This window comes from Drosophila rhopaloa, unplaced genomic scaffold, assembly GCF_018152115.1.
Source record: "Drosophila rhopaloa isolate 14029-0021.01 unplaced genomic scaffold, ASM1815211v1 contig_163, whole genome shotgun sequence".
Taxonomy (NCBI): domain Eukaryota; kingdom Metazoa; phylum Arthropoda; class Insecta; order Diptera; family Drosophilidae; genus Drosophila; species Drosophila rhopaloa.
In genome coordinates, this window is record NW_025335043.1 from 2,253,601 (window position 1) to 2,264,904 (window position 11,304).

General features: G+C 41.1%; 2 protein-coding genes across 2 annotated transcripts; one reads left to right on the plus strand and one right to left on the minus strand.

Moving 5' to 3' along the window:
* Positions 1 to 970: 970 nt before the first annotated feature.
* On the minus strand, positions 971 to 9,302 carry LOC108037096 (ceramide transfer protein). The gene is made up of 9 exons (XM_017113567.2): positions 9,162 to 9,302; positions 8,598 to 8,929; positions 6,936 to 7,328; positions 6,721 to 6,869; positions 6,392 to 6,452; positions 2,829 to 3,053; positions 2,530 to 2,761; positions 1,717 to 2,055; positions 971 to 1,654 (listed from the first exon to the last, which is right to left on the minus strand). Exons 2-9 carry the CDS (start codon positions 8,892 to 8,894, stop codon positions 1,527 to 1,529), a joined length of 1,824 nt encoding a protein of 607 aa, XP_016969056.1. The 5' UTR covers positions 8,895 to 8,929; positions 9,162 to 9,302; the 3' UTR covers positions 971 to 1,526.
* Positions 9,303 to 9,930: 628 nt separating this feature from the next.
* On the plus strand, positions 9,931 to 11,266 carry LOC108037067. The gene is made up of 2 exons (XM_017113519.2): positions 9,931 to 10,865; positions 11,062 to 11,266. Exons 1-2 carry the CDS (start codon positions 10,005 to 10,007, stop codon positions 11,248 to 11,250), a joined length of 1,050 nt encoding a protein of 349 aa, XP_016969008.1. The 5' UTR covers positions 9,931 to 10,004; the 3' UTR covers positions 11,251 to 11,266.
* Positions 11,267 to 11,304: the final 38 nt, after the last annotated feature.

Below are 11,304 nucleotides of genomic sequence, written 5' to 3' on the forward strand. Positions count from 1 at the left end.
ACGGCCTTCGTGCTAAGCGATATTTGAAGAGTTACCAAAATTCTTTGCATTTGTAGTGAATTATGAACATTTCGTTGAACTGCATTGTTTGTTTCCATTGATCCAGTTTTGCATCAGTTTGTAAGTGTTTGCGACAAGAATACTTGACAACTGTTAGCTAGTTACTTAAATGAATTAAATTAATTTACGGGGATACAATAACACGAATGCATTCAGATAGTTTATGAAACTGTTGTACATAGCTAAGCGTCATATAATTACTTCTAAAATCGTATTATTAACAAACCAAAAAAATTCCAGAAGTATAAGAACGTATTAAATGTTAGTGGAATATTACCAGAAGCCAAACCAGCATGCATTTCCATAAGCCGAAACTAAGCGACCGCTCAAAACTAAACAACTACTGACCCGATACAGACAGATATAGCCGAATATTTGCCAAATAGCATACACATCCGATACACAGACACTGCTCCTGTACCATATAGACACGCGTATATGTAACTCTATTTTCCAATAGCTACAACGACAAACAACCAAGCAACCAATTACATGACAATATGACACAACAAGTACATACATATAAAAGCATTAACGACAAAAACCAAAGATTGTAAACCATGATTGTAATTCCAGTCGTGGATGATAAAACTTATAAAGTTGAAGTTGAAATAATTAATTATTATCGAGAAAACATTGGCAAGGCAACGTTTCAGACTGCACAAGAAAAATAAATACAAAAGAAATTGTAGGCATTTAAAATTCTTCAACTGCAGTATTTGGTTGTAAATTTGAAAAAAGGTATTTGGCCCATTGCGATTAAGAAAAACTACATAAACAAGTTGTAAAATTACACAAGAAAGTTCTTCTAAAACAGCACAGTTTATGTACATTGAAAATAGTTCGCGGAAACAATGAAAAACTTCAAATACATGACATGACATATGATAAAACCAAGCAAAGATCGCTATTTTATTTGGAGATAACAGTAAGTCGCATTTATTTACATTTGACAGCTGAGTTAAACAGATGTTGCTGGGAGGGAATAGGGGTATATATACTCGACTTGTACGTATGCGGATATACAATATAGATTCACACCGAAAGGAAAGCTTCCTTATAACTACGCATCCCTCACATCGTTCTTGCAATTGTTGCATTTAAAGCATTTTCATATAGATATACATTACAGATAGACAGTTTCGGAACTAAGAGCTATACATTGATTGTTGTTCACTTACACCTAACTTAGGGCTAGACAGGTTACATTACATCTTAGCTGCATTATCGCGGATACAAAAGGATTTTCTTTAACATTTCGCTTAGAGAACACACTGGCACTGAATGGCCAAAGTCGTTTAACTCAAAGTTACTGTATATAAAATTGAAATAAGAAGTAGTAAAACGGATTCCAGGAGATAGTTGAGGCCATAAACTGGAGGCTTATTAAGGATAACATCCAAGTCTTATTCGTAAGACGATTCAGCTTTGATTGGTTTTGATTGCTTGTTTGCTTATGGCAAATATCAGAACATGATGGGCTTGTCTTTGCACTGGTCTATTACGTAGCCCGTGAAGCGCTTCAAAAACTTCGGATACTCGCGCTTGTACACGGCCCTCAGAGCGCTCGCAGGCGCCCAGCCTCCGGGATTAACTAGGCAATAAAGATCACAAACATTAGGTTGAATCCAATGGAATAATGACAGGGACACTCACCCACAGAGCAGTATGTTATTTTGCAGGTTAGATCGTTGCGATTCAATGGCTGGCCCTTCACATAGCCCTCTGGCAAATGGGTCTGGCAGGCCAGGATGACGGTCAGGAAGATGCGTACGCACTTGCCGTTCTTGGACTCCTGCTTGGCGTACTCAGTCGAGTTGTTGCACACTACCCACATGTCCCGGGCGCCCGGCTCCAGGTTGTCGGTGATCTTGCGCATGTGCGACCAAAACTGCGCATCCCGCTGACTCGCCGGCCATATTCTCTTGTGGGTTTGCAGAAAGAGCAGGGTGTCCGCCGAGATTTTCTCCAGAATTGTGCAGTCTTCCAGAGTGGCTGTGGGATAAGGATTTTAAAACCATATTAAATTATTCAATTTAACAGACATATTTAAATGATCTTAAAACACCAAACATTTGGGTTGATTTATTTTTTAAAAACTAAAGCGTTAGTTAAAGTAGTACATTACTTCAAACCGGTGTTTGAATTTCTTTTAGAAATGCGGCAAAAGTATTAAAATAAGTAATAAAGATTAAAGTAAACCGAAATCACTTTAAAAATGTCAAGGGAAAATTTGTATAGAGCATTTTGACGTCAAGCAGTAAGTAAAAAAAACCGTAACCTTTTGTATTTAACAAGCAGAACTTTTTTGCAGATAATGGTTCCCACGTTTATAGCCAATTCAGTAATGTTTAGTTATTTATGATTGAAATAGCAAATAAACTACAGAAAAGAGCTTTTGTTCTATTTCATTTTCGCCAAAAATAAAAACGGAAAATCATAACAAGCCTACGTAATTTAAACACTCACTTTCCCAGTCATTCCGGAACTCGGGCATGAAGAAATAATGACACATTTCCCTCGCTGTTACGCCCTGCACCGTGTGGTAGGCCTTCAGGGGATCCATGACCAGCCCGTTGACCTCCTCCTCGCGTTTGTACATTTTGATCTCCCCCTCGTCGGCGAAGATTTGCCAGCCATTGCCGTCCTGGCCAACGCCCTCGCGTGCGTAGTGCAGTTGCTCCTTGCACACGCGATCGATCTGCGGAATAAATCCAATTAATGGCTGGATTGGATTGGGGGGCCAGATTGGCAATTTCCGGTCCTACCTCGGGCCACAGGGCATGGCTGATGGCCTCCGCCCCCGTGCCGAACTCCTCGCGCGCCTCCTCGCCCTCGGCCACCGCCTCGTGTGGAACGTTCACCAGCGTCTGGGAGATCTGGGACTGCAGCTTCAGCTTGAAGCGCAGCTGCATGTCCTCCTCGATTTTGTCCAGGCCCGTTTCGACAGCATCGAAAAACTCATCCTCGGGCAATGTGGAATGTGGACCCTCCTGGAAATTGAAAGGGAAATGTCAAAATACAACTCCATTAGCACCGGACACGCTCTGTACTTATAAACTAAGTCAAGTTTAGCCCAAAACATCTTCGAAGGTTCGGCCTAATTAATTTTAATGACGAAACCGCATTCAATCCAATTGGAAAGAAATGGAACGTGCTTTGTATAAATTAATCGCCGACACTTGTGCGGCCAAATGGCCCAAGAAAATCCAATTTATGCTGTTGTTTTTGCGCCTGTTCCATTCCCTAACCAGTCGGCTGGCGGAGATTCTCGTAGTCGGCTGGCATGCGTAATTGGGCGAGCATAATGGACACAAAGGCGCATCATTGTGCCATGAATACCAAAGCAGAAGACCGCCAGACGGGGCTTGGTACTTGAATCCCATTAAAGCAGTGGAAACTCCCGAGGGAAAAACACTACTGGAAGTACTAAAAACGGCTATTGGAATTCAATTGCCAAACTTTTAAAAGGAGGAATTTTGAATAACTTTTGAAGTCGCATTTTTTTTTCTGTTAAATTTTAGTTTTCATTTTATAATACACAACCTTTCCGCTAAAAATAAATAACAAAATAAGCCTGCAGACTTATATTTTGATCGACTTTTCAAATTACTTCAATTTAAGTAAAATGAAAGCAATATCCTAGATTTATTCTTTAGGATATAAATTATGATAAATATCTATCAGTATTTCAGCGGGATAAGGGATAATCAAGCATAAATATCTCACTCAAAATCGCTCCTCATTTCTATGCTGGGCGAGGCTTCACTGTACACATTCTGACGTCTGCGGGTGGCGCGTGTATCCCCAGAACGGCACCGGCACAAAATAAATGCCTCGAATGAAATTTTTGCGGAATTGAATTTATATGTATTTATTAATTAAAGCAGACATGTGCGATGCCACAGGCGGTGAAATAAATACACTTCCCGGTGTGAAGACGAGTGCATCATCATCCTGTCCAAGTGGCACTGGGAAATGGCCAGCGATGAAGTCATGGGCTATATGTACTTATTCCTGCGGCGCCGCTTTGTCTCCTCTTACCAGGCTCCTCAGTATTGCTGGATTTTAACCGAGAAAAGTGCTTCAAGCGGGCAGTAGTTTTCCTCCTTCACAGCAGGTAAATAACAGGATTCCAACAGCGAGAGAGCCAAAGGGAGAGAAAGGTTTGCGTGGCAAGCGAAAGCAGAGAAAGCGAGCAAACTAGCGTCCTGGCAAATCCTTCCGTCGAGCACAAGGACACTCAACAAACTGTTGCTGGTGGCCAAAACGCAAAGTCAAAGCCAAAGGCCATGATGAGAGGAGAGGAGAAGAGAGAAAGCCAGGAGAAGAGAGAGCAGGAGAAAGCGGGTGACTGAGAGTGAAAAGCGAAAAGCCCGCACAGCAAAAAGCTTCAATGAAAAGGATTTCTCGCATTTAAATAATAAATCAATGCGTGGGGTTTCAGCCACCGCACTTGGAAACTTATGTACAAATGTTCAACAGAGTGGATGTGGATGGTGTCCCACAAATGAGGCCAATTTGGTTTGAAAAACCAACGGCCAACATTTTATCCCTCTTTTTTGAACCATCATCACCGACACTAAAATAAATTACACTATTTTATTGCCAAACGGTTCAGGAGTCACTGTCAAATTATATCACAAATCTAAACTTTTTAGTCCATAAACAAATTACTTCGTTTTATAACTCACAGCTTTCTTGCTTAATAACTAGCTTTTTCTATAATTTTTACAAAATTCCGTTCTGACAATAATGACCACACAATGTGTTAATACACAAATCTAGTTTGTTTATATATGTATTTTCTTTGTGGATATGCTATTGATGCACTGTACGAATTCGATTTAACACTGTTTTTAAAATATTCACTTACTAGGCTTCTTATCAATTCAAATTATTATGACTTCAAAATTTTCCACACCAAAAACCGAAATATTTAGAAACACTCCGCCCTAATCCACACTCCTTAAATGTACATTTTTTTATTATTTTCTTCTGGTGTACCTTTATTTGTTTGACTTTGCCCTTCTGAAAGCCGCCGGAGTGCCAAAGAAATCGCACCGAGGGCATGGCGTTGACGTTGTTTATAAATTTGTGTATTTATCTTTTTCTGCGTGCGGCGATTTTAGATTTGCTAGCACTCGGTACACTTGTGTGTATATGTATTTATAATAGCTCTTTCAATGCAATACAAGAATTTCACAATCTGCACACTCAATTAAAGGCACGACAAATATTAAATGGAAACGGTTTCGTTTTGAATTGTTTGCCAAGCGAATTTGTTTATGATTGGTACGTGTTGGCTACTCGATCGCTGACCGCCGGCTGACCAAGCCAGCTCATAAGCCATAAACCTGACAGCTGTAAGCCAGGCTGAAAACCAGAGCTCAAATAACAAGGAGAAGTTCAAATGCTCTTGGTTGGATTTGTTAAGTTGAAAAAATATGAATATATAAATGATACTAAAAAGTATTACAAAATAGAAAATAAAAGGTACGCTTTAGTAATTTTAAACTTATAAAAAGTAATGAACTGTGGAAGAATATCAAATTTGTCTATATGATTTCATATATATTTTTGTATCAAGATTCTATACGTATTATTTTAAAATGCATTTTTAACCAGCAAATAAATGTAATACAAATTATTTTATACATTACTTGTATCAGAAAATGTACCCGTTACAGAAAGCTTATTCAGTCCAACTGTGTGATTATTTGTCAACATCAATGTGTGCAATGTGTGCTCGACGTAAATCTTCGGAATTGTTGTTAGTCGCCCACTCTTTGAGCTTGAGTAGTCGCAAAATGATTGTACCAAGAAGCCCGACCAAATCGAGCACTTACAAATCATTACAGACCCTGATTAGAGAAGCAGAAAATTTTTCCAACAATTATGGACGTATGCCATTAAATTATAATTGAGTAGGCAACAAAAAACAAAGCGGATATCAGACGGCAAAAAAAAGGGAAAAGCTATATATTGCATGACCCATTGCAGATAAGAGCAAAACATAGAAACTTCGTGTTAGCCAAAAGTCGGAACCAAACATAGTAATTCCTCGATTCATTTGAAACCGCTTAAATAATAGTCCAGTTTATTCTATTTTCCGTTGATATGATGAAATCTCTGACACAACGTCGAGTTTGGTAGTTTATTTTAAGACGCAGACAAATCACACGCAAATCGTTTTTACGAATTTCGCGCCACTCTCTCCTTCGGCGATTGTTTGCTTTTTCAGTGGGAACGTGTTTGGCCCCGATTCAAACAGCAATGACCGTGAATGCGATTACGCTTTTGCTTTTACGAGCTGTAAAATTGTACTCACCTCAAAATCTGGGCCAGGATATGATAAACGCTTCATTTTCTCGATTTCGTCCTTGAACTTTCTGCAAAAAATAATCGACAGGAATTTTTGTTTAGCAAAAAAATTTTTTAAATTGATAAACTTGGAAAATTATTTTATATAATTATTTAAATACATTCTTTATATATGTAATAATAATTTGGGCAATTTTATGTTAATTTTTGAATTTATCAACAAATGAAAAGTTTGGTTACAGTTAAAGACTTAAGTAAAAAATGAATAGCAAATGCAACAAAATCAGTCTAAATGGCTTCTGCCCTCCGAATTCTACTCGGACTAGGTCAACCTACTTGCTCTGGTCCTCGGAACGACGGCGCTTATCAATTTCACGCTCCAGTTTCCGTTTCCATGAGTCATCGCTCTCGGCGATGATTTCTAGGCAGTGCTGCAGGGTGGTGAGCACGCCAGACGTGGTGGCCCGAAACGTGATGGATTCCCCCTGAGAAAATCGAGTGATGCACTGAGTGTACATAGCAAGAATTTTCCGATAAGTGCTCTACTTTACCTTGAAGTCGATGGACTTGAGACCGTCGCCCAGGTCCAGTGGCTGGGCATTGTTTTTGTTCACCTCCGAGCAGGCGTCAAAGTATCGTTGCAGTGTCTCGATCTGTCCGAACAGGATGTCCTTGAAAGTCTCTAGCTCACCGACCTTCTCGCGCAGGTTGCGCTGCGTCTTCTTCAGGCTTCCCCCGCTGGTCAGCGAGATGGTGTTCGACTGCAGGCTCATGGTGCTGCCATGGCGCCGCAAGGAAGTGGTATCCGTGCTACCCGTGTCCTCCTTGTACAGCTGCAACACCTCCACCCAGTGCATGCGGTCCTCGCTCGTCTCCGCCCGCAGGCACCAGTTGTTCAGGTTGTTGACCACTACATCAAAGCGTAGTTCGTCCGACTCGTGGGCCTGACAAAGAAGAATGCTCAAATAAATATCTAAACTTAATGATGTCTGAAATATACCAGATAAGCGCGGAGCTTGACACTTGCAAGTGGTTAACCTACTTGTGGCAAAATCAATTTTCGATTTCAAAGAAAAAGTTTGGCATTTAATCGTAACGCAAGGTTAAATGGAAATTTTATATTTTATTTTATTATTTTATTAAATAGGTAAAAATTTCATAACTTAATTATTATATCTTAGTATATATATAGAATAAGTTCGAAAAATTAAACTATATAGTAAAAACTCAACAAGTTTTTGTAGCAATGGTAAGAAACACAGCAATTAAAGCGAATCGGTCATTAATGCCTAGCATTAAAAGAAAAAACACCTTAATACAAGATTGACCTTCGATGTGTGTCTGGTAATCGAACAAACAGTCGAACCTCCGAAACTCGAACCAATAAATACAAGAAAAAAAATTGTGTTACAAAGGCTTCAAATTATAGAATCGTTTACATAGGGAAACCAAATTGCACCTAATTACACGTAATTATGATACATTAGTCTTTAGTAAGCTTATTTTCCCACAACACTTATATTCCATAAGCTCCGGTACTTTGTTTGTTAGTTTAACTTATTATAATTTCTAATTATTTAAATTCACAAACAATTCACATAAAACAGCACAGAGAACTATGATGAATGTCTAAAACAATAAATACATAACGACATAATCTCGATGCTTATAGAACACATAACGATTATTAGGAAAAACTTGCTCAAACTAGATTAAGCTTAAATATTTTTTAAAAGGATCAGTTCTTCAAAAGCGAATGCCAGTTACAGGAATGATTACTGCGAGTGAGTCACCATTGTTTATATGGTTTTGGCAGCTTCGTCAGTATAAATAGATAAGTACACACTCATGGTGAAACACCCTCATAGAACAGAACGCCCTTCTGTCAACAAGGGGAATTAAAGCGGAGGGCAAGGGGCTCTCCACATACATTGATGACTTCAATTTGGTCTATTTTGGTCGCCCAACGTTAATTGATTGCGCTGCATTGATTGCGTCGCACGGAATGGGAATCGGAATGGGTATGGGTATGGGTATTGGCATTGGACATGGAAGTGGAGGTATACTGGGACTGAGACTGAGACCTCGGGTCGTGGTCATCGTTGGTTAATGCGTCCCAAACACATGCGCACACACTCACGCCCATTACTTTTTTATTAGTCCAATTGAAAACACTTGCCGGACGAGCTCCGCCCCCTCTTCGACTTTCCTACCTTAATGGTGGCCTTGGTCAGGCTGATGGCTCCACGGCACCCGAAATCGGACTCGGATTCGGACTTGTAGTAGGAGAGGGTTCCGTCCTTCAGGACGATGTAGCGCGGCTGCCAGCCGTAGATGTAGTTGGTCCACTTGCTCAGATAGCCCCTTAGCTCGATGCTGTTGTCCAGATACTCCTCCTCCTCGGAGACGTCGCTCTGGGATTGGGATCCCGCCGCCGCCTCATTGCTCGATGGCGGCGATGGCGATGCAGATGCCGATGCCAATGCCGACTCCCCAGCGTTCGTGTCCATCGTCTGACAGCTCCGGAGTCCCACTGCCAAGTTATCTGTACAAGGGTGCGACGGGGTATCTTAATCAGCAGGTTGCCGCACCGCAGAAGATTAAAAATATATTGCGCCACGTCCGCGCAATGTAAACAACTACAATGCCGGCTGGCAATTAGATGGGGCCCATATCGTGATAATCCAATTCAATCAGCACATCGCCTGACTCACACTTTCCACTGGGGAGGTGTTCCCGGTTCCGGGGCAGCAACTCACCCTCTCGAATACACTCACCGTTCGCTTATTGATTGCCCCGGCGATCCGCAAACATCTGTGCAACACGTAAAGGCGCTGGTTTGTTTGTGCAGAGTTTGGTAAATAAACGAAAAGAACTCACGACAAAGTCTCGCTGCGAAACCAAAACAAAGCTGCCAGTGTGGCCAGGCGAGGCAGGGGCGTTTGGCCGCAGTGAAAAATGCAGTAGAAAAACACTGCGTTCCCACCGGACTTAGAAATAAACTAATAATTAAATTCAATTTTAAACAGAAAACCAAATTAGGAATAAATAAACCTATATTTAAACAAGTTTTTTACCGTTTTATTAAGAAATACAATTTCAGGGAAAATGCTATTAGTGGGCTGGTATTGTAAAGCTACTTATGAAGTGTTGGCTAACTAAAAGTGTTGAAGTTTATGGCGCGTGATTTCAATTTTGTGATAAAAAATAAATATTTAAAGAAAGGCTTGTTTTTCCATCTTTATGCTTGCATTGATGTTTAAGCCGGCAGCTGACTTCAAGTTTGAAATATAATCTTTTACTTTTATCATATGGACATAGTTTGGATCAATGGCTTAAATAGAGTAAACTATCGCTGAATACGATTTATGTCCTATATACTTTAAGTACATGGCTTAGAATTGGAGAACATAACAGTTGCTTGACACCTTTGTTTAAGTCATACGTAAACAGAATATTAAGTTACACAATGGAAAACATGCCCCTTGTGGCTGTTTTGAAGCTTCACTTGCATTTAACCAGTCGCCTTGGAAAGTTTCCCAATGGAGCACAATAAATTAAAAGCAGAGTCAGTTTTATACCTGCCAGAAGGACATTTCCTCTTTCACGAGGGCATCAATATGATCTCGGACTATGGGGAAATCGACGAGAGCGATGCCGACTGGCTAACAGATGCGGAGTCCATTTGCCAGATTGTGACAGAGGCAATGGCCGAAAAGGATGTGGTGTACAGATTCATGATGCAGAATCTCCTGGCCACAGCTAATTTTTATCGGGCTTCCAAGATCGATTTTCCCCTGAACTTCGAGCAGTACCTACGATTTCGGATGCCCTTTCCAGTGACACCTGTCTTCAATGCCTCGAAACCGGGATACATCAACCTCCTCGCACACACTTCGCATCCCATGGTCAGCAATGGTTATGTGAATCCGGAGAGTATACAGCTCCTGCTGCGGGGAAATCTCCGGGATGCGATCAGCCAACTAGGCGTTATTCGCTGTTCAAGTGGATTGCAGTACCGCCTGAGCTATCGAAGTCATGAGATCGGAGACCAGGGACTCGTTCACGAAATCCTAGCCTGCGAAAAGCGCGACTTCGGTGGAATGCCGAGGGTAGTGTCCTTTGTGTTCCTGCCGGCCCTGCAGTTCAGCTTCGCAGAGCACCCGCTTCCCACCTTCGTGCCCTCGGGTCCTGCCTGGACGCACTGCAGCAGCGGCACCTTCTACTGGCTGGCTTTATTCCAGGTGTATCCTCAGTTCGACCGCCGCAGCTTCTGCCCTTATGTGCCGAGGATGCAGGGCATCCAGGGCGAGCGGATGATCAAGTACCGGAATGTCCTGCGCCTGCTGCTCCGCATTGGAACGGCAAACAATATTTCAGACCTGTCGGATATATTCGTCCTGAAGGGTCTGCACTTTTATCGCCTGAGATACAACGCCACTTGCGACTGCAATTTATCCTTGGCCACGCTTTTTATCGAGGTTTGAATATCTAATACACTTAAAAATTTTAAATTACAAAACATTTTTATTGCAAAATTAGAATAGGTCTTCATTATTCAAAGTCACTACAAAATTTACATAAATATAAGATTTTAAGGAGATGTTTCTTCAAAAGCTTTTGTTCTTGAAATTACCTCCCTAAATCTTTCTAAAGCGAAACTACTTCCCTTTTCAGCTCCTCATGATTCACAAGGTCATCACCTACAACGAAGCCCTGCAGAAGTTCGTGACCTTTGGAGGGCAACAGCAGCACTGGATGAGCGATGCAGTCCGCCTGGATGGTATAGCCAAAAATGTATCCATATTCTATTGCATAAACTGCATACCCATTGACCACCTGAAGCATTTGTTTGGCATCATGTAAACACTCATAAAACCATCTCATATAACGTATACGCAGTGATGGCCGGGAATGCAT

Excerpts from the sequence above, each read along its gene's own strand:
- LOC108037067 (XM_017113519.2), top strand. The coding sequence starts at position 10,005 with ATGATCTCGGACTATGGGGAAATCGACGAGAGCGATGCCGACTGGCTA. Across the intron at positions 10,866-11,061 it reads TGGCCACGCTTTTTATCGAG|CTCCTCATGATTCACAAGGT; the intron begins GTTTGAATATCT and ends TTCCCTTTTCAG.
- LOC108037096 (XM_017113567.2), bottom strand. The coding sequence starts at position 8,894 with ATGGACACGAACGCTGGGGAGTCGGCATTGGCATCGGCATCTGCATCG. Across the intron at positions 7,329-8,597 it reads TGACCAAGGCCACCATTAAG|GCCCACGAGTCGGACGAACT; the intron begins GTAGGAAAGTCG and ends CTTCTTTGTCAG. Across the intron at positions 2,056-2,529 it reads GTTCCGGAATGACTGGGAAA|CCACTCTGGAAGACTGCACA; the intron begins GTGAGTGTTTAA and ends CTTATCCCACAG.